The 26,497-nt window shown below is 40.1% G+C and overlaps 3 protein-coding genes across 3 annotated transcripts; 1 reads left to right on the forward strand and 2 right to left on the reverse strand.

Annotated features, from left to right (window-relative positions):
* The first annotated feature begins 3,092 nt into the window (after window positions 1-3,092).
* Window positions 3,093-6,194, forward strand: cdkn3 (cyclin dependent kinase inhibitor 3). Its single transcript, XM_080751414.1, has 8 exons — window positions 3,093-3,145; window positions 3,568-3,665; window positions 3,765-3,820; window positions 3,912-3,956; window positions 4,646-4,868; window positions 5,471-5,502; window positions 5,659-5,762; window positions 6,068-6,194. The coding sequence occupies exons 2-8, from the start codon at window positions 3,589-3,591 to the stop codon at window positions 6,155-6,157; spliced, it is 627 nt and encodes a 208-aa protein (XP_080607540.1). The 5' UTR covers window positions 3,093-3,145; window positions 3,568-3,588; the 3' UTR covers window positions 6,158-6,194.
* A 1,563-nt stretch (window positions 6,195-7,757) lies between these two features.
* Window positions 7,758-13,752, reverse strand: cnih1 (cornichon family member 1). The gene is made up of 5 exons (XM_080751415.1): window positions 13,624-13,752; window positions 11,967-12,035; window positions 9,419-9,531; window positions 9,102-9,245; window positions 7,758-8,147 (listed from the first exon to the last, which is right to left on the reverse strand). Exons 1-5 carry the CDS (start codon window positions 13,702-13,704, stop codon window positions 8,120-8,122), a joined length of 435 nt encoding a protein of 144 aa, XP_080607541.1. The 5' UTR covers window positions 13,705-13,752; the 3' UTR covers window positions 7,758-8,119.
* Window positions 13,753-14,164: 412 nt separating this feature from the next.
* On the reverse strand, window positions 14,165-26,380 carry gmfb (glia maturation factor, beta). The gene is made up of 7 exons (XM_080751416.1): window positions 26,293-26,380; window positions 25,051-25,147; window positions 19,300-19,349; window positions 18,914-18,965; window positions 18,191-18,271; window positions 17,972-18,045; window positions 14,165-17,825 (listed from the first exon to the last, which is right to left on the reverse strand). The coding sequence occupies exons 1-7, from the start codon at window positions 26,293-26,295 to the stop codon at window positions 17,754-17,756; spliced, it is 429 nt and encodes a 142-aa protein (XP_080607542.1). The 5' UTR covers window positions 26,296-26,380; the 3' UTR covers window positions 14,165-17,753.
* Between the last annotated feature and the right edge of the window lie 117 nt (window positions 26,381-26,497).

Consider the following 26,497-nt stretch of genomic DNA (forward strand, 5'->3'; position numbering starts at 1 on the left):
ACTTTTTTCTTCTTGAAAATGGATTAGATTGGTTAGACTAGGTTTATTTGAATGTGGTCCAAGAAAGGGACCATAGTGTGGTTATTGTAGCCTATAAGCTGCAAAAAGACACAGTAAATGATTAATTAGTGAATAGGCTCATACTTTCCTCTCTAAATAGATCATTACGCATCATTCAAAAAGCCCAGAATCCCAGTGACCCAGAGAACGCTGGTAAAGCAATTAGGTGACCCCCCTCCCCAACCCCACTCCCTCCCCACAAAACAACTCACCTCAGTTAGCGCTTCAGTAGTGCAGCCCTCTAATCATTTGAAACAATCCAATATAGCATGTTGTGGTTCATCTTGAACGTCCAGAAACGCATTTAGATTCATTTGCGCTGAGTGATAGTAGAGGTAGGTGTGTGGTGGCTTGCGTCGCGTTTAGCTGTGTGCTGCATTGAGCAGACAGACAGGACACAGCAGATGTCCTCTGTCTCATGGCAGTGGGCACGTCGCTGAGAGAGATGTGCTGCTGTGTGTGTGTGTGTAGTATCTCATTCACTCTATTCTATTTGTCTGCAATGCATAGGCTAGTATGGTAGTATTTTCCACCAATAGGCAATCAAATCACACATGTGAATTTATTAATTTATAGGCTACACAAATATGTGTTGTGTTTTATTCTGTTTTTAATAAGCTTTGTCATTTTTTTTAATTAAAGGATATGCCACATCACCTCAGCACTACATTGCCTAATTAATACGCATTTAATTATTAAATAGTGTAGGCTACTATGATAGGCCTACTATTAAATAATGTTTTGCCCGGGTCCCAAACTAGTGAAAATAGCAGATCTACAAGCTCTCACAACATATCACGTGGCCACTGGTGAGGTTGTGTAGATCGGCTAGCTATTTGCACTACTTCTTTAAAAAAGAAATATATATATATATAGGCCTATATACATATATATAGGCCTATATATATGGAATGTCTTAGATTTGTATTTATTCATGAAATGATTGAAAAATCATTGATAGGCCTATATATATTTAGATTACCGTGAAAATATGTATCTGCCCATTTCTAAAGTGACAATTTAAGGACTTTTCAATACCAAATTGTCAAATATCAGAGGCAGGGACGGATTATCCCCCACCCCCTGGACGATACATTGAGAGCTTGTAGATCTGATATTTTTGGGTAAAGTTCTCCTCACACTCAGAGTATAGGAATGCGAGGGTTCAAGTTGTTCATTTAAAATAATGATCCTATCACACAAGGATTTGGCAGCCCCCCTGTAGAGACTGAGGACTCGGGGTCCAAGATCCCATGTTGAAGCCCCCTGCCATAGTCAATTACTTTGGAATGCAAACGTATACATGGGTGACTCAAAATGTCTTTATGAATGCATTGGGCGTTCACACATTCTGAGTTATGCCCTGCATGGGGACCCAAATACAAGGCCCTGGATGGGGACCCAAATGCATTTGGGTGAGAATCAATGGGGGTAAATTTACTTGATCCTTGACCCTAAATGTAGCCCCATTGATTCTGACCCAAATGCATTTGGGTTCCCATCCAGGGCCTTATTTGGGTCCCCATCTAGGGCCATGCATTTTGGGTTGTTTTTCTTCTTCTTCTTTTTCCTTCTTCTTTTTCCTTCTTCATAGTAAAGCGACCATTTCAAAATAATCAAAAGATTTTTTTTTTCTTTTCTCATTTTGGGCGTGAACTACTCCACTCATCCAGTGCCAAAACCGAAAATGTTCGGTTTTTTAAAACGTATTACATATGCCAAAACCAAAAAAGTTCGGTTTTTGAAAAAAAAATAATTTTTTTTTTTTTTTTTTTTGGACCCCATCAAATCTAGTGAACATGATTTCAATCGCGATTTTGCATGTTCCACCCCCATACAACCCCATCTAACATACAGGGCAGCCATGTTTGTTTACATAACATGTAAAACATAATGGCGATTATCTCAAGAATGCCTGAACGGATTTCCAATCGGATTTTTTTGTTTGAAAGCTGTGAACAAACTGCACAAATCCACTCCAATGCAATCCAGGATTGCATTGGATTTTTTAGAGCTCATTCTTCTCTGTTTTTTTCCCATGCATGAGGTGTGCAAGGTTTAATCATGGCTAAATTGACGAAAATAAGGCTTCTAAAATGCTTGGTAGCCAATAGCTAACTTCAAGCTAACTTCATCCTCTTCCTGTACATGCACAAAGGAAAGTGTTCAGGCAAGTCATGGCTGCAGGGCTTCTGCATATACCAGCATATCTCTATGGGATTTTCTATGGCACCTGGGGCACCCTCTAGTGGTGAACGGGTGGCACTAAAAGAGTTAAGCCATGATGATCATCTGTGGGCCAAGAAAGCACCTGTAGACAACAGAGGCGGGGCCCACACATTTGATTTTTAATTAATGTATACATTTAATAGTAAATTGTCAATGACCACGCGGCCCAGTTCCCCCAAGGGCCCCTGAGAGCCAAGGGCCCCTGGCAATGGCCCCACCGGCCCAATGGTTAATCCAGCCCTGATCAGAGGCAGAAATTGTGAAAATAGCCGATCTACATGTGGATCTGATATTTTCACAATAGAACCGTGTTTTACTAAATGTAATACCTCAACTCATAGTGCTCGTCAGGGTGGGGGGATCCCCAGTTCAAATATTGTTATTTTGGGGGTCCCCAGTTAAAATATGATTATTTTGGGAGTTGTGGCCTGAAAAGGTTGAGAACCACTGACAGAGTTGTAGATCTACTGCATACTGTGTTCTATCCATCTGTCATTCAATGTTATAAATATGAGATACTTCAGTGGTTTCCTATGGAAATAAGCTTAGTCTTTTCTAGGATCTCCTTTTAGTTGACCTTGTACCAGTGAACTGAACTGTACCGTCATGAAACTGTACCTTTTCATTCTTCAATATCAAAGAAGCTCACCTCAGCCGGGCATGCAGCCGGGCCATAAAGGAGGGTAATTCCAACGAGCTCAATCTTGAGTTGGTTTTCCAAAGGGGCGTGGCTATGTGCTATGCTTCACACTGGTTGGCTGAGATGTTCTTTGAGTTTTTAAATCGAAGAAGCAGCAGAACGACTGGACTACTGTCAGTCTGTCATAACAAACACTGCAGTGGGCTGAATTGACTGGTAAGACATGTTTTCTGTAGCGTCGTGCTCAGTAATTGATCATTTCTTGTTGCCAATGTGGAAAACTGTAATCATTTTTAATTTCTTCACTTCACTGCAGTGCCAAAGCCACTGAAGCGAAGCCAGAGTCAAAGCTATTATTAGTAGCCAAGCTAACGGTAGCCAATCCGTAGCAGACAGCGTGTGTGAGGGATACAATTCTGTAGCAATATTAACTTTAAATACTTCAGTGTAACAAAACACTTTTTGCGTTTGACACGTCCCTCCCTATGTGTTTTGTCTGGTTGTTGATCAGTTCAGCTATTTTGGGGGATGGGGAGGGAAAGAATATCCCATTTGTCCAAAACATGGGACGGCCAGGGACGCTGAAGTGAGTGACAGAAAAACGTGGTCATTCATTTCTTCTCTATCACCTTTGCCAGCCTTGTCATCGCTCTGCAGCCATGAGGACAAGTGAATTTGACTCATCTGATGAGGAAGATGTTGGAGAGGAGCAGCTGACACCATTCCAGATCTCATGGTATTGCTAAATGCTTTTGGTGTGTTTCTATTTGAGATGAGATCCATAGAGAATCTTCAATGGATCGTATTAATGAGCATAAAATGTTTTGTCTCCAAGGTTATCTTTGTCCATAGTGGAGTGTTCCCAGTTTCTTGGCATCTGTCCCTTACCAGGTGAAGTGGGATTATTATTCTAAAATCTCGATTCTCATAATTCTAAGGTCATAACACCTTAATGTGAAATGTTTGTTTGATCTGATTTTAGGATGCAGATTCAAAGATATCCGAAGAAATCTCCAAAGAGACATAGGTAAAGTCTCTGGCTGTATTGCAACTCCTTGGAGTGTTGAATGAATGGGGATACCCCCTCAACACACGGTTTTATCTCCACCAGTAAATTCTAAAGGCCTGGTAATGAAAGTCTGCAAATACATGGATATACATTGAAAAATATATTATATTTTGTGTATACCTCCAAAAGCTGTCTTTTGAGGCCTTCACCTTAGTAGTGATCTGAAATAGTTGGGCTTTTCGTATGCCAGCTTCTCAAAGTGGGGCGTAGGGAACCCCAGGGGGCGTTGAGGAGTTGTGGGTTGACCCATACAATCATACCACGCATTGGGGCGCCCGCCGGCCTAGCGGTCCAGGTGCATTTCCACATAAGCTCAGTGTAGCCTGACAGTGTGTCGCTGGTTCAAGTCCCGATCCCGACCAACTTTGCCGTGTGTCACTCGCCATCTTTCAACATTTCTTAAATGTTTACTGCATAAAAAGCCCCAAAACATACCTAAAAAAATAATAATAATCATACCTCACATTTCTACTCTTAGGTAGGATTTTACAGTGTAGATTGGGGTCCCAGAAATGGGAAATTGTGTCAAATGGGGGTCCTTGGCTTAATAATGCATATCAAACGGGGGGTCCTTGAAATGAGAAAGTTGGAGAACCAGTGAACCACTGTTGTATGCTCATGACCTTTGCCTCGCATCTCATCCACAGAGGAGCTTCAGAACCAGGGAGTGCAGGATGTGTTTGTTTTGTGCACCAGAGGGGAGCTTCACAAGTACAGGGTCCCCTCCCTGCTGGAGGCCTATCGGCTGAGGGGCTTCAGTGTGCACCACATGCCCTTCCCAGACGGCTGCCCCCCGGAGATGGAGCAGTGCTGGCAGATCCTAGAGCAGCTGCAGTTGAACCTGCAGAACAACAGGAGGACTGTGATCCAGTGAGTTTGTCCATTGCTCAGTCTAAACCAGTGGTCCTAAACCTCTTCAATTTCAAGGACCCCCATAACTGAGACTGCACAAATGGAACCATTTCTACACTCTGAGTTACAGACCCCCCCCCACACACACACACACACACAATTTAATGTATGACTTTTGATATTGTGTATGGTAATTATGTATTTTACTCTCATATCGTACTGTCTGCCTCAAGAACTTATGGTGGTGGGGGTTGAGCCTTTGACTTCCCTACTCCAGGAAACTCTAACCTCGAGGCAACTGCCATGCTTTTATTAATTAGACATCATTCCAGCAAAATAATACTACTCAAATGGTATTTTCCATCAAATTTAAACAAAACTTTTATGCTTGGTTTTTGTGTTCCATGATAGCTATGACATGATACAATGTTATAGTGGTGCTATACTGCCATAGAGAACAGGAGTGCACCACCACTAGAGGATACCATAGTCCTATAATGAGGGTATTCCCCAAGAAACCTCTTTTGAGAATTGAACTTGTGAACATGTGGCTCAGCTTTGCATTCATAGTATACTCCTAGTCCTATCCACTCAAGAGGATTTTATACTTCTTCCCTCAGCTGTTACGGAGGCCTGGGACGCTCTGCACTAAGTAAGACTTAATTGCTGTATTCATTTTTAAACATTTTGTTCTGGCTTCTGAACATTATCCAACAGGGGTGTGAAGTTTGACTTGACAGTCCAAAATACTGCATTTCCTATTTTGAATGTGTTGTGATAACAGCCCTCCTACGTCTCCTACATTTAGTTGCTGCCTGTTTGCTGCTGCAGCTGTCCGTTACCATGACGCCAAACAAGGCAATAGAGATCCTCAGGGAGCTCAGAGGAGGTGGAGCGATACAAACAGTCAAGGTGAATGATACTTTATACTTCAGGCAAAATTATGTTGTTAACCCAATTAAGACCTGAGGCCGATTCTACAAATGCCTTCTAAATCAGTAGGTTTCAGAAGATGTACAAGCTCGCAGCACTTCACAAAGTGACACTCTGTGAGCTTGTACATCTGCGCTAAAAATCTAAAATGACACTGATGCTTTCCCGGTTTTAATTGCATGGTACTGTACAGCATATGGGTTTCTGTGTAGCTCTTGAAAATGCGTTAAAATTGAATGCATTTTTCACACTTCTCATCATTTCTGCATTTTATTGTCACACAGCAATATAACTTTCTGCACGAGTTTCGTGAAAAGTACTCCGCCTACCAAGAAAGCAAGGAGGTTCCAATAGACAGATCAGTGTCCCGGTGATCACTGTCCTTCATGGAGGGAGTGGACCTCTTCTATACTGGATCACTTGGCAGCTTTTCTTTTATGATTAAGTGTGAAGTAACTATGTTCATTGTGACTGCACTTTAAAAGAAGTCTTAATATATTATTGTTCCTCCCAAATTAATGTGCATTGCTTTTGATCCAAATAAAACAATCAAAAAGTAATTTGTGGAAGAAATTCTGTTGTATTGTCACCCAAAATTCCAGTTGTGGTCATGATATGAATCCATAATATGCTATAATACAGTACAAAAACAAAACAAAAAACGCTTGTTTAACCCTTTTTGTATTTTTAAGGTATGGTGTTCTACACAGCTCCAGAATGGCCGGCTTAAAGTACTCTGAGACCCCTTAAATGTTACTAAAGTATACTAGTACACTCTTAAACAAGAATTAGTTTAAATGTTACGGTTTTACAGTAGATTCTGACAACCGTTTCCTGGTTAAAGTCTACACAAGAGCAGTAACTACAAACCACCTCATTTTGTTTTGTGACAAAACTATCCCTGTCCACTTTTTTTATACCAGCTCAAGTTTAACAGCAGTCAGACAAATTGATTTGGCTGGTGGTAGAATCTAGATTTGTCTCAACAGGAATCTTTGTATGTGAAATGATGTTAAGTCTTCAAAATATTGTACAGTGAAATGGGTTTATTTGGATTCATCGCAATTCAAATTCATTCCCCTGATGCGACACGGTGGGATCTAAATTTAATACATTGAAAAGTAAAGTGTGATAATGTTCACCCCTTTCCCTGATAAAATGTACAAGTAGGAAATGGCAATAAATATTTTCATATTTCATCTAATGGTCTTGAAATTAAATGTCACTATTCTGGATTTGATGTAGAAAACATTACACTAAAACGAGTGTATAACACCTGAAAAAAAAAGTACAAAAACTTGAATAAATAAAACTGGAGTTTCTAATGCAATTGGAAGGTGTTAAAATTTTCAAAGGTACAGTCGACAGGCACAACAGACTTTTGTCTATCAAAGCGCAAAATGAGGACCATGAAGGACCTGCTAATCCAGAAAACACAGATTATACCTTTTCATTTAGCATGGTTTCATAGTAAGGTATACCTTCTAAAGAGAATTACATTTCACATTACATGGATATTTCTACATGGGGATTTAAAGTATGTTGTGACACAATCCGAAAAACATTTCCAAAGATGTAGGGTTGATATTTCAATGCAATTTCAAAATGATCCAAGGAAACATGAAAAAGGTATTAAATATTTTGCAAACTGAACTCGATGACAACCATACCGATTGTCCTAGTGCAACACTTAGGAGTGATAACGACCCACACACAAGTTTAGTGTAAATCTGTGTCCCAAAAACCAAATATTCCACTTAAACCATGTGTACATAGGGAGGCAATGGGGTAAAATTCTGATTTGAAATTTTCTTCAGTTTGTATTTAGTCGATAAGAAATCACATGGCTTATATAAGATTTCTCTTACATCTTGGAAACCATTTCAATGAAAATACTAAATGCCATTAAGCACACGGGCCACAATCTAGCTGATAATGCTCAATTAAAAAAAGAAATCTATGTAGTAAACAGTCAAAAGGTAGGAAATTTTATTTTTGAGTCCGAGCATCAAATCACCACACCATTAAGAATAAATGAACCAAAACAAAAAACTTTGTCCAGGCTTTGTTGATCTTCCATACTATGAGGAATGGTGGGACCAAGATTACTCTTTTAAAAAGGGCTAATAAATGTTTCTGAAATGACACTGCACCATGGTGGCATCGTGGTGGGGGCAGGGAGAGGGAGTCAGTCTAGAGTTCATCCTCTTGTAAATGGGGTCTTGTTCTGCTGAAATGACAAGTCTTCAGCAGGTCCAGGTTCCAGCACCAGCCACTAAGAGCATAGTGTTTGGTCATCTACTGTACATGCAGGTCCTTTTCCATCGTCGTCCGCTTTAAGAGCTCACCAGAACATAAATCATCCTATAGAAAAACACAGAAAATTGAGATATAAATCAGACAATGGACCCCATGAACTTCTAGTTCTTATGGTTTTCCATCCTATCAGGTATTAACACTGAGAAAAGTATGGAACCAACTAAACTAAGAGTGAAGTATTCTACAATCAAATCTCTACCACCTTTGAGATAAATTACAAACTAGTTGAAATTGGCTTCTGACTGTATAAGTCAAAAAGTCAGGCGTTCTGGGCAGGCATGTTTCTCCACTTGAAGAATGACTGAGCTCAAGTTGTGGGGTGAAGACTTCTTACTTTAACATTCCTCAGAATAGAATTGGCTAGGGATGTAAATTGTCAATCGTTTAACTGATATACAAATCTTTCTTATTTTATTTGTATTTATACTGTTGTGCTGATATATTGCGCATGTAAGAAATATTAGTGTGGTTGCTATAGGCAACATACCATTGTTCTAAGTACGAGAATTCTTTGCCAGCAAAGTGAACCTGCTTGTTTTAACCACAACAGAAAAGTGAAGCTTTTGGTCATGCTTCACTTGACATCACAATATATAATATAAATGGTATGACTTGCAAGGCCATGAGTGGGCCTGGCTAGGCCCACCCCCCGAAAAAAGTCACCCACCCGGATCTTGCCAGGACCAGCCTATTCCTGCGTTCTGGCTGCAGAATTGCACCTCTAGTTTATACTGTTGATATATTGCACATTTAAGAATAAACCTTTCTTATGTACCATTATTTGTTGTGTTGGCTGTTTTGGTCATTTCATTTTAGTGGGTTACAGACTCACAGCAGACATTTGTCCATTGCAAATAGCACATTTGAATAATTCACAAATTAAAATAGAAATTTGCATTAAAGTGCCCTACAGAAGGACGGCGGTTGACGAGGACGATCCCGCTCGGCAACCGTGCCTCGTCTGAAAGACCGAGTGTACCAACAAACTCATGTACACACCCATAGAGATAGTAGAAGAATGACAAAAGGTAGAAAGCTAGTTTGCACCAGCCCTCCTTTTGACAGTATGCCAGGATGTCAGCATTCATGATGGTTGTAGGGTCATACAGTCCTGGACCGCTCATCACTGGTCTGCTCATATACCTGGATTATATGGAAAAAAGGTGAATATTCTGAATCACTTGAGTATTAATCACTGTTAATGTTTAGTGGACATTATAAGCTAACCAATAGCTGAAACTGCTAATAATCCTCCACTCACGAAACACTAAACTGATCTAAACAAATGTGTATTCCTTCAGGGGTACGATGCCTACCTCCACACGTGGTACGCTAGCAGTGGCATGTTGAGGCCAAGAGTGAGCCACTCTGCAGCGCAGAAGAACATCACACAGAAGAAGACATGGATGAGGTACTCTGGGAGCACAAGCTGAAAATAAGAGAAGCAAACATTATGAGCCATGTACACAAGAATGTTAGGAGCAAATGTGGATTGCCCTGGATAACCTACTCACTCAAACGTTCTTAAACTTACTAATGGTTAAACGTCAAACATTTCTTGTAGAAAAACATGCATTTATTTCATTTCCGGTTCCTAATTATGGTCTCAAAATAAATGAATGAATGCAAAATGATCAAATTAAAGTTAAAGCACATTTTGGGGAAGAGAGAAAACGCTAACGGGTAGACATATCTAAATATGGCAGGTAAATGTTTACAGAATAAGTCTAGAACAGGAAATATGTAACACTGGCCAATTTTTTATAATTTTCACTTTATTTATAATGGCTTGCTGGTCTGCTGAACTGGTTCAACCATTACTATACATATTATGTAACAAAGCAGCTAACATTTGACAAACTAGTTGATTAAACTTTCAGTGCGCTATCATGTTCTGTTAGAGCTGACAGACACATGTAAAAACATGCATTATTAGCTCTGACCACAGATGCTAGGAGGGGGTGGGGGATCAGCCTGAAGACACTGGTGCATTTCAACAATTTGCTGCTCTGAGAACACACTTAAGGACAATCCCATATCCTCTGAAGCAGCCATAGGGCAACATACTGGAGGTTACCATGCTATAATGTTGACTAGCAGTCTTGATGCAGCAGCCTGCCTCAAGGTGACAGTCAACGCTAGTGTGGGGATTGAGGAGGGGGGCAGATGGAGTCACCACATGGAAGCCATGCATTCAAATAGAGCAGAGGGCATGGTGTGCAGGGGACAACCAAAAGCCCACAGATGGAGAGGTGAGGGGATGTGTCAGAGTAGGAGGAAAGCACAGGGAGTCGGGCTGGCATGTTGAAATCCTGCACTGTGTTGCCAAATGTAAAACATTTGATTACCAGGTTTAAAAAATAAGTACTGATTGAGTATAATTTTGTTCAAAACAACAACAAAAAAAAGGACAAAACTGCAAGTTCTTGCAGGGAGAGAATCTTGAGTAGAAATAAAATGTTAAAACAGGATATCTCACTGAAATAACTCCTCCCACTATTAAAACGCTAACCAATCAGTGCTCACTTATACTGCTGAGCTAGGGAGTGTTGAGAATCTGCAGCCATCTGTTCTACACCCCAGGTGATGTAAGTTTATAGCCAAAGACCTGTATTTTTGGCTCATTTTAGCTAATTGTTCAATCAGTCTGCTTCAGAAAGTAATGTAAAAACTACAATGAACTGTTTTTTAAATGAGTTACAAAATGTACGATCAAATCGCAGCTGGCATAAAGTTGAACATTATCCAGTCCCAGGATAAATAAATAAGAGACTTGGTGTAAAACCTATTCTTAATTGGCTAACCAACTGGGACAATATTACTTAGGTGAATTTATTAATTTAAAAAGGATTGTCAAATCAGACTGGGACTGGTATGAATTACTGTACCCCAGTTCTAGTTAAAAGTAATGCCTGACTGTCAGTTGTTACAATTAACTCATTAATACAACACTATGCAAACAAAGGGTAGGTTGTAATAAGATCATGCATTTTCTGAGCATTTGCAAGTCTTTTCAGTTAACACCTGTACTTTGAACATCAATAACATTGGATGAGTATCCACCACATAAGTTGCTATTGCACATTCCAATGCTTTTGATGAGCACCCTGGCCTCTGCTAGACATAAAGCAAAATCAGCTCAACACAGAATGCATCATCTTTCCCAACATTGCTCCTTATCGTTTCAGGATTTAAGTACCAGTTTAAAAAAGAGAGAATTAAGTGCACAAGATAATTTGAAACATTTCACGGAGAACCGCAGCTGATCAATAGCCTATCATGTATAGTAGAAAATAAAAATTGAATGTCCACCAAAAAAAAAACAACACAAAAATACCATACCAATTGAACGAAAAGCCCAAATTGTGGTCGGATACAAATAAATACTATTGAAAGAGATTAAAGGCTTCAGACACAGGCCTGATACCTTCTAATCCTAAACTGAGCCAGTGTGTTCCTGAGATTAGTTGACTGAAAAGACATTTGCAAACACTCCCCCGTGCAAAATGACAGATTGCAGACTGAACTTAACTTGAGCGGGCATTTGAGATCGAAGATTGGTACAAACCTTTAATGCAATTTTGACTCTTTTTATCTTTTTGACCTTTTCAATTGTCTTTTTGCCGACAACAAAAGGTGTAAAAAAGGCAGATTAGAAAAACAAAAATGCGTTAGAGTTTCACAGCTGACAAGATCACTCTTGATTAATTACAGGCAGGTATTCAGCATAAAAGTGCAGAGAAATCAATTGAAAGGTTGGTCAGCGGATAAACTCATCCCACAAAAAAACACTTTTAACAAAGCATTTTGCATGCAGTCAAAGAGGCAATGCGTAGTCAGTGTTATGTCCAATATAACACTTACCGGATTTAATGTGTTACATTGATCTATAGGATTCTTGTAGTCAGTCTTCAGCTCATCGAATGCTATTATCTGGAGGGGAGAATAATATAACAATGTGACAGTTTGTAGCATAACTTAGATAATAACGTTACATTTTAATTGCTGGATATCAAAGAGCTCAATCAGTGAAACTGTCAAGAACAGACAATTTGAGTTTTAGAATAGATGTAATCTTGACAGTCAGACAAGTTACATACAGACAAGTCACATGGCCACTGTTTAAATTGTGTCAACAAATCTATATTCTTGGAAACACATGTTAAAGGACGACTAAACCACTTTTCAGCCTGTGTTCATATAATTGGTCCTCACTAATGTTAACGATTAAATAGCACAATCTTTTTCTACTCGATCTGGAGGGCTGTGGGCAGTTCAGAAACCCGCCTACCAGTGACATCATCAATGAATCCAAGCTAATAGAAACATCAGGCTTTCTATTCCTGAAAAGTGAACATGCTATAATCAAGGAAGCCTTGCGATAATACAAATCTATAATATAGCCTAGGATAAATATTTTTAATCTAGGCCAAAATCTAGGCCAAAATCTGCCTAACGATGATGTCACTGTACTGCCCATAGCCCTCCTAAGAGACAGATCGAGTAGGAAAAAATGTGTATTACTTTATCGTGAACACTAGTGAGGAGGACCAATTATATGAATAGGTTGAAAATGGTGAAGTCGTCCTTTAACAGTTTAGTTTACATTCAAGCAGAGCCAGTGTGGTATTATTACACGTATTAATGGTAACATAATATGGCATATGGCAACATTGTGTCCGTTATACAACGAGGAGGAAACTGATGACTGCATCCCCATTCCCCCATGTCGTTTCTGGATCAAGTTATAGAAGCTAGCAGTTTGCTGGCTAAGTTAACGCAAGAAAACATGGTAAACCACCTGCTTGTGCGATGTGTCATGCCTGTGTTGCCTGAGCAGGCAGTTGACATATTATTACAGTGTCACGACAACGTTGTGTTATCGGGATTCGGGAAGATAAACGATCGAAAGAATAAAAAAAGGCCACGACGTTGACAGTGGCCTGGTCACTGCTATTAGCCCATGACAGTCAAGAGACAGGGTGTGTGCCATTCATTCTACGGCTGCGTTTCGGTTCGTGCTTTCTGTCAAAGCTGCGCAGCCGCTTATATGGCCGTTCCCTTCGGTCAAGTCTATCCACTTGCTCTAAAGATCAGCGGCGAGCTCTTCAAACGTATAACCCGGCCAACGCACGACAAAAAATGACAGATTTCCAAACTTTTTGATCGAGTGACACGCTTGTATGATGACGAAGTGTGCTATGGCTAACGATAGCAGCCGCTCGCCATATGACAGCAACGTCCCCCTTGCTATAGCCAACAAGCTCAAGACTGATGGTTCATGGTTGCGCGTACTGAAAATAGACGATCTACAAGCTCAAAGCGCGCTTCAGCCGCGGCGCACTGTGAGCTTGTAGATCGGATATTTTCGGTGCGCGGCACCGGCACACAACTGAGTATAAATCACCCTCAACGGACTAGCCGAACGTTACCATACATACACACGGCTGCCTAGGCTCATCCAGTGAGTTATTAGTGAGCTCAACACATCGACCATCACATATTCTTCTTGTCTACTTACATGCCAAATGGCGAAGAAGATCAGGGCTGCCGTGAGCAACAGAGCAAGCATGTAACAAAAGGCCGCGAATGTGAACGCCATTTTTTCCCTTGCAGGCAGCTCCGCTAAGCTTGTTGCTGCCGTCCTGCGTGCTTTGTAGTGATTTGAGATCTGTCACTGGTGCTGTGTCGTCACACCGCCGTTTGATTACAGACACCGTGAGACACGCAAGGGTGGCGTTTACCGATTTACTGAAGTACTTACAAAAATATATGACGTGTCGATGATGTCCAGTGGTATACAAAGTACACAATGTTTTACTTAAGTAAAAGTATCAATACTGCAATGTAAAGTAAAAGCACCTAAAAATTCTACTCAAGTACAGTACTTAGCTGCAGCAGCAAAAAGACAGTCGATAACTTATATCTAAAATGGCATAGGCCTACTATGCACTAAAAGTTTTTGTGTGAAAATGCCATGTCTATTTAAACGAAGTAAATGTTAATATCCGCTTTAATTGAAATGACAGCAATCAAAAGGCTAAACATCACTTTATTTTTTATTGGGACATCCTTAGACATTGTATAAAGTATGGAAAAATACAAATATTTCACAAGTTTCACTGATGCCATGAGGCAGCTGGTAACATTACACATTTCAGGTACAGTTTTATTAAAAAGGAAAGGGATAAACAGGCAGATGTGGCCAGATAGGAGAGAAAGTTATCTGCAAAGAAACCCAAGGAATCTGATCCACAGGATGTAACCATGTATGGGTCAAAACTAAAATGTATTTATTTAAGTGCATCACTTGGTATTCGTCAATGAGAAAGAAAAATATATTGTCAAATTTGTAGTAGCAATATTGTTATAGTGCATTTCTAGACATTTTGAATCAGATTACACAACAGATGTGCATCTGAAATCCAAACATTAACTTATTTTAAAGTACCAATGTGCATGCAAATTGTAACTATAGTGTTGCACTCCGATTCAATTAATTTAAGATACATTCTCTATTTTCGAAAGAACATGCACATAAATAGGTGGAAAAGGCCTGAATCTTTGCTGGGAAACTTATCAAGGTTATGCAATTCATTAAGATAGACACTAGTTTTACAGTAGCTCACCAAATGTTAGACAGATTAACATCAGAATTTGTGTTTTGTATTCACAGTGAAACTAGTTCACTGCAAATTGTAAGGTGAAATACAAATTCTGTATCAAGTTTGGCCACAAAATCCGGTTTTGAATATATTGTATATAAATTCAGAAAACGTCTCAGGTTCAAATTGATGACAATGTTTTTGGTAAAATGTACCATAACAGACGTGTTCTTTATGATGAAACCTGCTCAAAGTGCATAACCCTTCAGTTTCAACAGGAAAAGCACCCAAGTAGAAGTCACAAGTTTTTTTCTTTCCCATTGTGTAATTAACATACAAATTATAATGTGACATTGTTAAATGCCTCAATTTCATTAGTAGACAGCAAAACAAATCTAAACATTATATATCCCAATATTTGTTGTTGGGTTAAATCTGTCTTGGGATTGGCATAGTGTTAAATAATACATACATTGAAAGTGTATGCATTACGTTACGTGATTTGTGATTTGCATTAAGAGTAGTGTTGTGCGTACATGTCATGTATTAAGAAAGCCTAATACATTGGGGGGGGGGGGGGTCCTCTTGGACATTACAGATCCTAAAGTTATTAATTTGTCCTCACAATTTAACATACATAAAATAGAACAAAAAACTATTTAGGACAAGGCTTTAGAAAGGTATAAGTAGTATATAACATACTACTGTAAATGTGGCACATTTCGTGCCTAAAGGCATCAAAAGCCAGATACCTCACTTATGTTTCTGATGTAGCCGTCTCATGGATAGACATCATTCACTTGGAATTTTGTTCCAGCTGCTTATTTTTATGTACAGTGTGCAAGTCAAAAATGTAATCTTTTTATACCAAGCCTACAGTGAGCAGTGTCATTTAGTGATGTCAAGGTCATCATCCTCAAAGATGCACACCTCAAGGCTATGATGACTACAATGCAATCAAGGTAACTTTACATAAGGATTAGTACAACATTCATAAACATTAATAACAGTAATAGCTATAATGCACATTAGCTTACAATCTCCCAAAAGATACAGTAACCCATTTGTTTAGAATAAGCCTTGAGGAATTTGGAATTATGTGTGCAGTATTTTCAGCACTGTCAAGAATTGTCAAATTTAGACTGAGGTTTGTTTGTCAATATTAACTCTCCGGGAATGTTAATTCGAAACAATGTGTGTGCGCACTATAAAAAGATGCAGGTCAATGGTAAAATATACTTTTTACCTCACTGCTATTTTGTCATAACTCACACTGCAGACGTGACAGTTATTGGACAATTTGTCCAACAAATGTATAGTATTTCTAACAGGATGCTGTTTGCAGACCATCTGTCTGTATTTAGAAAGGATCACATAACTGTCAATTCAACATAGGACAGATACATGCATGAGCCATGACAGCATAAAGTCTAATTCATGCTTTGGAGAACATGTGTCATGTCACTTGAAAAATGTCATTTCAAATGTGTCTACATGACAATTTTCTGTCAAATGTTGCACGATACCCTTTTTGCAGAAGCATACATTGGGCATAAGATATCAATTATGCATTTTCTGTGCCAATTGTCAACATTTGCATGATTTTTGTTTAGTTTCCTGCAGTCATAATGAGTGATATTTATTTCACATATTGTGCCAAGTATTGTGCCTTTTATAAGAACCACTGACGGAGACATTTTAAACAAAAATCTATCGCAATCTTTGAATTGTAGCTATGATTGTTCAAATGTCAGTGTGAAGTGCATCATCAAGAACATCAAAATGATTGCTACCACATTTATCTTTGCATAACTCTAAATACCATCTGTTATTACTATAAAATATAAATTCCTAAAATTACAGCTCCCTCAAAAAGAGTGATTTGTAGACAACAAAACAAAAAACAAAGCTACGCTAAAGAAATAGGTTCACAGTTACCAAAAGACATACTGTGTGTAAACTACTCCAGGAAATATCAAAAGAAGCTGTTATAATGCCTTTAACATTTGTTTCGAATGCACATGCTTTGGGAGGTGTGAACAAATTCTAGTATTTTTTCCTCCACTTCAATATGCATGGGAGTGTTAATTACTCGCATGAAAAAACTGGCACATGGAAGAGTAGAGATTTCATGGTAGGTACAAAGGAGAACTGGGTCAAACAATATTCGCAAATAATACTTAATTTGATTTAACTGGTCTTGCCATCCCAGATGGCTGGGATTTCCACCATTTACTAAGATTTCCAGTCACCCGGAATAGTTTTTAGTCACAGAAAACAACACTAAAACAGACTTTCAAGTATTTTCCTCAGTAAACTCTCTGGCAGACCTTGTATTACACATAAATGGCAAACCCCACCCATCTGGCACTTAAACAACACATCTACTGCCTCTTAATCTGAAGGTTGCTTGGTGCCTCGGCGCCACGTCGTTTCCTCCGTCGGCCGCCGCTATTATTTTGAAGGGCCGGAAGGGGGTTGTTTTTGTTTTTTTGGATTATCACTTGACGGCAACGATTACGTCATCTAGTCACATGACAGTGTGGGACAAGAAGAGGCAAGATGGCTGCGCCCTGCCTTGTGCCTTGTTTACATTTAGATCTGCTGCAAAATGTCTCAAAATGGCTATTTTGTTTAAATGAAGTTTCTTTATGGGCCTCTCCATTGACTTAACATTGAGGAGCTTCACTTCGCGTGCACGCCCAACGTGCGTTGTAAACAAATCGCCGACATTACCGATGCGAGCGGGACCGGAGCGACATTAAGTAAGTAATAATATCTTTACTGTATATACAGTAAGATTCACAGTCCTCACCGTCAACGGCGCCATGGTATTAACCCTTTCAATGACGGTGAGGACTGTCAACGGCGGCGAAAAAGTTAATGAAACAAAACCAAACAATCAGAAGTACTTACAAATACTATTTAACCCAATGCTGGTACGGGGGAGGGAACCATAAACTGTGGTGTTTTCTCCCAAGAGACAAAACAAGTTGTGCATTCTTGCTCTTCATCCTGGCACCTCAGTCCACTGGGATTTGTCCCCTTAACGGAAGAAGCCAAGCTTCTCCTTAAGCCACTCCTCTGTTAGGTCCTCTGTGTTTCTGATCTCAAACACCTAATAACCAACAAGTTAAAAGATTTGCTTGTTGAAGCACTTTGTACAAAATACACATATCTCTGCCTCCCGGCATAGCAGAGATGACGATGATAATTATTATAATAATAAAACAAATGAAGCTAGCATGCAGATAGTTTACCAACCTTGGTCATGTTAACGGTTTGCACCAGTTTGTTTTTGCTTCCAGCATACATCATCTGTTGCACTGGTTTGCAACCTAATGAAATAAAAAAGCACACAAGTCTCTCTATATAGAGTATACATACAGTACACACATACATACAGTACATATACACACACACACCAACCAATCAGCAAGTTTAAAAATTCGGTAAGAGTTAAGATTTCGTTCTAGAACTTACCCACTGGGCTTGAGAAGATGAAGCAGAGTGGATAAGAAACACGTCCGTCGTCATGATCGTATTTATAACTGTACACGACAAATGTGTCTGAAGTTAAGAAAAAATCTCTCATTTCATATTTAGTAGTAATATACCATTGTAAACCTAATATTAAGGCAGCACTCGCACAGGTTGGCTAAGAATATTTACCTTCAGGTTTGCATGCATATTATATTGCAGTATATTATACTTAACCACTTTAACACTATACTTTGTCACGACAATGGGCAAAAAATTAAAAATAGCCAAAAATATCTGCAAGACCAATAAACATGTGAGCTTGTAGATATATTTCTGGAAAATCATTGAAACATCTTTGAGGATTTGCCCAAAATAGGGCAACCAGGGTTAATGTGGTGTCAGTCTGGCTAACCATCGTCAAATAAAAGGAAACGCCCTCTCTGTTTGTTCCTCTTCATTTGATAGCTATCAGAGTCTGTCTTGAGAGATTAATGTGGTGTTGAAGTAACAATATTTTTTCAACCTCATCAGCATGTCTTTATTTCTACGACTCCGAGTATTGACTGATCAATATGTTGCTGAGTATATCAGTGCTCTTTGTATTGCAGAGGCAGCAAATCGAAAGTGCCACAGATTGACATAGTGGTGCAATGGCCTTGAGAACCAAGCCATCCATCTAAGTGTTTTGTTTTGTTTTTTGTATCCAACTTGAACTCAAAGGATATCTTGGCTGCCTTTCAGGCAATTCATCCTTTAGATCATCAGGAGAAATGTCCTAAAAAACAAAACAAAATAAAAGATTTATATTTCATCAACAGTTAGTGGCAATTTAGTATGTGATTCAGTATTTATCAAGTCTCCTTTTTTAGATATTCTTTTAGCCATTTAAGTTAAACAGGACTATTATTAACTTAAATATTAACCCATCTTAACAGTGTCTAGTTGAGAAACTTTTTAAAGTTTAACCACTAGTGTCTCAATCTCAAACTGCAGAGTAAGCATTCTGAAATGTATGTTGATGATGAAGCCTCACTGTGATACTGAATACTTTTAATAACTTTAAATAACTAAAACATTTTGATAACATGTAAGAGCGGTATATAACTTGCCTCATGTTCTTCATCAAGAACCACAAGCTGTTTGTCTTCATCAATTTTCACTGTGAAGGAAAAAGGGAAATCAAATGTTGGCATTATAACCTGAAACTTTCTGAGCTTTGATTCAATGTCTTTAATTCTATTTCACTAAGGATCAACTAATGTTCAACAAATAGTGTTCTAATTTTCAAGTATATTTGTTCATAAAAAAAAGAGGCCTATGCCTTTAAGTCAGCTTTTGTGTCAACTACACCATAGAAGTGCTTTGACTACACACACTCCTAATCCAATTTACCATCAATGCTACCTATACAGGAGTGGGGTTTGACTAATGAAACTGAGGCCATGCTAAGGTGTAAGCTGACAGCTATACCATCATGCCTGGTCATTTCTCTCTTAGTACAAGCATACTATAAACCTATATTTGGTAAAGGTATCCCATAATATCAAGTTATTAACGGGATATAGCACTACATATATTTAAACACTGTTAATTTGACTTATTGCACTTGGTCTTTTCTTGCAACTTCCTGCTCCACTCAGACTTGGGAGCAGCCCAAAGCAGCCTGTGTCTTCAATGGTTGGCCCCTGAGCAGCTCTATTTGAATAGAACAGGAGTTATGTGCCCTTCAAAAAAGGCACATTAAGGGAAGGGTTTATACAATGTTATTCCCCTCACCCGAATGAGGGACCATAACTGCTTAACTCACTTAGCGCCGAGCGAGCCAGATTTCAATATGAATCTGCGCTTATAACGCCAGGAAATAGCTATATTGAATCCCCAAAATCACATTACATAAACAGGTACACGTGCCTGCAGATGCCACAAGATGACCACTAGAGTGAGCCATAGCTCATAGACTTTCCATGGTCCCATGTTAAGTCAGAATAAAAAACAAGGTTCATGACATAACAGGATGGTACAATGACATGCTCTCCATTGACATTCAATGGACAGGCCGCGGGCCGCCATTTGAGCTCAATACTGCTCAATTCGTGCTTGATCGTCTCAAACAACCATTGGTATGGGCATCGGAACGTATATAGATGCCACACAGAAAGTTTCCGAATCAAAATCCGACCTAGTGAAGCTACGTGAGGGTCGGATGGTTTGCATTGAGCCTAGCGGCTAACAGAGGCCTACGTAAACAGGAAGCTATGGCTTAAAGGTGACGTCATAATCGTATCCTTTTTTTTCACGGTTTTCATCTGTATGCTAGTCGAAGGTAAGCTAACCGTTCCGCTCCGTCTATCAACCCAAATTAAAAGCTTAAACAATGCTTTTATATAAAAGTCGCTCCGAGTCGCTCGGCACTAAACGCCATCATTAGTTAGTCGCCCCGAAAGTCGCTCGGCGCTAAGTGAGTTAATGTCCGGTCACAAATTCACTTCTCTAAACTTGCTGTTCCCATCACTCCAGAAATGCTAGCCTATGATTTTCTGTATCCCTCCCTCTGTCTCAACCGAAAGAATACAGATAGACTATAAATATGTGAAACAATCCTCTCTAATCGTCTGAGGTAAGTATGTTCCCAAATGTTTTGAGCAACAGAAATGTTAATCTCACAGTAAACTAATCGGGAGATAAGCGACCGTCATGTCATTTTGGCCTGATGGTGGCGCTAAATGGGACAGATCCATGTTGATGACATGACTCTAGACATACTGTGTACCGCTTTGCGTGATTTTAGGGCAAAATCTGTAGGAGCAGTGTCCAAAAATGTGATAGACAACTAACTATTGAACTATTGAAAACTGGTTAGCTGCCTTTCCCTAAGACAAAAACAGAAATATGTCTGTCTTCTCAGGTTAAATCCAGACATGCTGACTACTTGTGATTCAGACCCTTTGTCGCTGGTTTTGATGACATAAGACTGACCATGTGAGACAATAATGTGTACTGTACCATGCTTATTTCATGTGTCTTAACTTGTATAGCCTACTACTTATTTTCTTCTTTACTTTAACAAGACTGCATTTATGCTTTTGTTGCTCTGGCCTGTTACAAGCTAAATGTCCTTTTTTTGGTGCAACAAAGTCTCTTAAGTGTACTATTTCTACTAAATGCGCCAACGCTATACAAGATATGCATCAACCATAGATATACATGTAAAAGGACCAGCCACAAACATCACATCCAGATTTAGCGTAGGCCCATGGAAAGTGTTGCATCTGCCTCTGTTAGTTACAATGCTCAACAAATAAGATGAATGTATGAATGATACAAACATTGACAGACATTGACAATCCATCAGAATGCAATCGGTCTCATTCACCAGTAAGACTCCCTAATCGGGAGATAAGCGACCGTTGGTCGCTTATCTCCACAAATAGGCCAAAAGTTTGTTTTACCAATTATCAAGACATACGGGCAGTTGACAGTTTGCCATGGTTACTCATTGAAGTTGAATCTCCATATATGGAGACATAAGTTGCTCATACCATAGCAACCATGTTTTTTACAGGGCCTGGGATTGATGACATCAGAAATCTCCATATATGGGCATGAAAGGGATTTTGTTTCTGGAAATATGTCTGTGGGGTGCCACATTTGGAATAAAACACTTACATCACACATCTGGATATCCATACAGCCCATCTAGTTTGCCTGTGTCCATTTATGCCCATATATCTGATGACATTGGGACAATGATCTCCATATATGGGCATAAAACTTATGTTAATTAGTAAAGCCTGGGGATCTCCATATTATATGGGCATGAGGGGTACCCTAAAAGGGCATCATCTGGGAATAGCAAATATAGTTATCCTAGAAAGTGAAAATCTTACATCAAAGGCCATAACTACCTACCTACCACCATACTGCATTCCTCATTAAACTACCTACCAGTAAGATGCCTATAGGGAGAAAAGCAAAGGGCGAGGTTGCACCATTTCTTGGTCTTCTGGCCAGTGATGTATATCGGACCATTTAACCATATATGGAGACATCTGGTACCCAAAGATATTCACAGATATGGGCTTAATATTGATGACATAAGGGATCTCCATATATGGGCGTAAAAGGGATTTGGTTCCCCTGGCATCACAGGGATCTCCATATATGGGCATAAAATGGATTTGGTTACCCTGGCAACACGGGGATCTCCATATCTCCATATATGGGCATAAAAGGGATTTGGTTCCCCTGGCATCACAGGGATCTCCATATATGGGCATAAAAGGGATTTGGTTCCCCTGACATTACAGTGATGTCAGTGGCTGGTTCTACAGAGGGGATCTCCATTTATGGGCATAAAAGGGAATGTATGTATGATGATGTCAGATATCATAGACGTCATAGGACTTTCACATAACGAATAACTGAGTAAGCATGTAAACCCGTAAAATCGATATTTGGGCATGGCTGATTTATGACCTCATCATGATGACACGAGCAAACACAGCTGAATTGTATAAATGATCAGTGCAGAAACCAACAGAAGTATTTGACCAAGACTCTTCGATTTAAACATCAACAAAGGTGTGACGTTTGTTGATGGTCACAAAGGTGTGACGGACGGACGGACGGACGGACGGACGGCCGGTGGAGGTTTTCATAGTAAACTGCTCCCTGACGGTCGCAATTATTATAAATAGCCGTTATCTAAGGTAGCATACATCCTCCTTAAAATTAATAAGAGTGAGATTATCCAAATATCCAACCTATTGCATGTGTCTCTGGACTACTGTAACAGAGTATCGTTCATCAGTGTGATGCTGTTAGTGCTAACATAATCTATCTATAAATGCGAGAAGTCTCTGCGTGTGTGTTTGTAATCCGTGTATCTCGAGAGTCGAGAACCGTTCGTCCCACCGGCTTCAGATTCGGCACGCGCGCTCCCCGCCGCGGCACGGAGTGCAGTGCCGGGCCTCGACCCGTCCCGACGCGCGGTTTTCCCTAACCGGCGCGAAACGTTCGGAATCTCCTTATGCGGGGCTGATTGTTGACATCAGGCTGTTCCGGAGGAAATCGGCGCAAAATCGGTCATTGTGACATCACTGCAGTGCCGGGCGCAAGCGCTGACTCATTGTGACATCACTGCAGTGCCGGGCCTTGCCTCGACCCGACAGATATCTCCGTATATGGGCATAAGACTGAGAACTCCATATATGGGCATATGGGCAGATACAGAGATCTCCATACAGTATATGGGCATACATAGACAGATATCTCCGTATATAGGCATAAAAGGGACACAGACCCTAGACCCGACAGATATCTCCGTATACTGAGAACTCCATATATGGGCATCTTGCCTCGACCCGACAGATATCTCCGTATATGGGCATAAGACTGAGAACTGAAATCGGTGCAAGCGCTGACTCATTGTGAGATTTGTGACATCACCTCATAAAAGGCTCTGACATCACGTACGCCACATGAGTCAACAAAAAATCTCTGTGAGTGTGTATGTATGTAATCCGCGTATCTCGAGAACCGTTCGTCCCACCGGCACGCGCGTTCTCCATATATGGGATAAAATGAATGCCCGTATGCGGAGCTGATGTCTGACATCAGAGTTTTCCACAACCGGTACTGTGTGTCCAGAGATCTTCATATATGGGCATAAGTGGACAAAGACAAACAGATGGTCAAAACGGGTCCTATGACAACAGGTATATTGGGGTTTGCATTAAAGGGTGGGGCATTCATGGGGTTTGCATTAAAGGGTGGGGCATTCATTCCCTATTTCAAATTTGGCACGCGCGTTCCCCACCGCAGCAGGTAGTGCAGTGCTCGGCCTCGACCCGACCTGATACACGATTTTCTGTAACCAGCACGAAAGGTTCGGATTCTGATGTCTGACATCAGGATTTTCCGGAACTGACACTGTGTCTGCATAGATCTCCATATATGGGCATAAAATGGATGCAGAAAGACAGATACAGATATCTCCATAAATGGGCATAAATGGACACAGGCAAACAGATGGTCAAAGATCTCCATATATGGGCATAAAGTGGACGCAGACAGACAGATACAGATATCTCCATATATGGCATAAATGGACACAGGCAAACAGATGGTCAAAACGGGTCCTATGACAACAGGTATAATGGGGTTTGCATTAAGTTTGTCTCCTCCTCCATCTGTTTGTCTGTGTCCCTTTATTCCCATTATGGAGATCTCTGTATCTGTCTGTGCCTCCGACTGTGTTGCAGACACAGTGCCGGTTCCCCCTTTAATGCAAACCCCATTATACCTATTGTCATAGGACCCGTTTTGACCATCTGTTTGAAAAAGCGACAGAGATCTCATATATGGGCATAAAATGGACGCAGATAAACAGATATCTCCATATATGGCATATATGGGCATACAATGGACACAGAATCACAAAGTTCTCCATATACGGGCATAAAAGGGACACAGACAGACAGATACAGAGATCTCCATATATGGGCATAAAATGGACGCAGATAGACAGATATCTCCATATATGGGCATATAATGGACCCAGAACTATAACTGCAGTGATCTCTATATGGACATAAAATGGACGCCGACAGACAGACAGATACAGATATCTCCATATATGGGCATAAATGGACACAGGCAGACAGATGGTCAAAACAGGTCCTATGAAAACAGGTATAATGGGGTTTGCATTAAAGGGCGGGGCATTCATTCCCTATTTACATTGTTCCGAGTTGGCCAGGTCGCCGACTAGACGCTGGGCCGCCCGAAGGGCGGCCCAGCTTCTAGTTAGATATAATCATGCTTGGTTTGAACGGCAAAACGTATATGACAATACTTACTGATGATGGCAGCATTGTTGGTTTGCTTCCGAAAACGGAACTCCTGCAGCTTTTTGACCAGATCTGCATCCACATCACACACCACCAGCGATTCACTCTTTATAGAAAGAAGACGAGCACAGGAGTTCAGTTGAATTTACACACTGTCACACAACCACGTCTCTCACCGTCATCGAATAGAACATATTTTCAAACATTTAATGTGACAAATCAGTTCTCTCTAGAGAGAGAGTAATGTGGTATAATAAATTTGACGTAGTGAACTATTAGACAGTCGTGTGTGTTCAATAAATGATTAGGACATAAGTAAGGCTGCAGCTGTATGAGGAATGGTAATGATTAACAATGTTTCAGTTGACAATTACAGTTGTTTATGTTTACAGAGTTGAAGAACAACTTTAGAGTCACACACTGAAGATTTAGGTGTTGTTTACATTATCCCCATATGACATCTTCTGACACTGATTTACTGGCTATAGATTGGATCATTAAACTAACGCGCAGGGATAGAATCCTGTCCCAGCTTCCTGTATTATTTCTTTGCCTCGTCAACAAAATTCCACCACAAAGCCTCAAGCAGCATAAGAATATCTGGGTTGGAGGGAGGGATGGTAGGTGTCCTGCATTCATTCACTGCTTAAAGTACTCGATCAAATAATTACACCTTTAAGTACACCTTTACTGTTAACAGATATCTGGGGGTAGTCAATAATTTCTTCGAGCTCAAGAGACAGATCTCCACAGATTAAAATAAAGACTGCATTAGAGATCGAACGACCTGAGGTGGCCACTGGCTACCTGAATTCCTCCACTCAATGACAGACAAGACAGCTATCTATTTCAGCCAGGAAATAAACTATGCTATTGCTAACTAAACTTTAGCTTATTTTTTTTAGCTGACTGGGATGCATTCTCACACGAAGGCACACAGAAACATCTCGATAGCTCTGATCAGCACTGAAGCCTGCCAAACTGTCACGAACACGCTCAGACAAAAACCCTTGAGATTATTATCTTGATAAAGCAAGCTAGCTTATTAGCAAACTCGCCATACCAAGACGTGTTGCAGCAGATCACAATGAATACAGGGTGGAATGACTGAGGCTAGGGAGGCTGTCTCGGCTAACGCGCACAAATTATACCATAACAATTCTTGTACGTTGAAAATGATTGATCAGAACAGAGGATTTCTTTAACAAAAGCTATATTTTCATTCTCTCGCCTGTAACTCAGGCAACTTACCATTTTGAAGAGTTAAATGGACGATTCCTTGGATCTGCAGCTGCTGTTGTGGGTGGTAGGGAGGAGGCTTTCTGTGTGTGTGTGTGTGTGTGTGTGTGTGTGTGTGTGTGTGTACGTACTTCCCTAACACATCTTGTGACTGCTTTGACCAATCCGACGCGAGAATTTACAAATTCGTTAAAAGTACCAAAAGTAGAAAGTACAC

Source organism: Nannobrachium achirus, assembly GCF_963921795.1.
Source record: "Nannobrachium achirus genome assembly, chromosome: 20".
NCBI lineage: Eukaryota > Metazoa > Chordata > Actinopteri > Myctophiformes > Myctophidae > Nannobrachium > Nannobrachium achirus.

Coding starts and splice junctions, on each gene's coding strand:
- cnih1 (XM_080751415.1), bottom strand. CDS start 13,704: ATGGCGTTCACATTCGCGGCCTTTTGTTACATGCTTGCTCTGTTGCTC. Junction 12,036..13,623: donor TCTTCTTCGCCATTTGGCAT/GTAAGTAGACAA, acceptor TCTCCCCTCCAG/ATAATAGCATTCGATGAGCT. Junction 8,148..9,101: donor TTCTTCTACTATCTCTATGG/GTGTGTACATGA, acceptor GTTTTTCTATAG/GATGATTTATGTTCTGGTGA.
- cdkn3 (XM_080751414.1), top strand. CDS start 3,589: ATGAGGACAAGTGAATTTGACTCATCTGATGAGGAAGATGTTGGAGAG. Junction 3,957..4,645: donor AAATCTCCAAAGAGACATAG/GTAAAGTCTCTG, acceptor TCTCATCCACAG/AGGAGCTTCAGAACCAGGGA. Junction 4,869..5,470: donor AACAGGAGGACTGTGATCCA/GTGAGTTTGTCC, acceptor TTCTTCCCTCAG/CTGTTACGGAGGCCTGGGAC.
- gmfb (XM_080751416.1), bottom strand. Junction 19,350..25,050: donor CAACAATGCTGCCATCATCA/GTAAGTATTGTC, acceptor TTTCCTTCACAG/TGAAAATTGATGAAGACAAA. Junction 18,046..18,190: donor CATCTTCTCAAGCCCAGTGG/GTAAGTTCTAGA, acceptor TTATTTCATTAG/GTTGCAAACCAGTGCAACAG.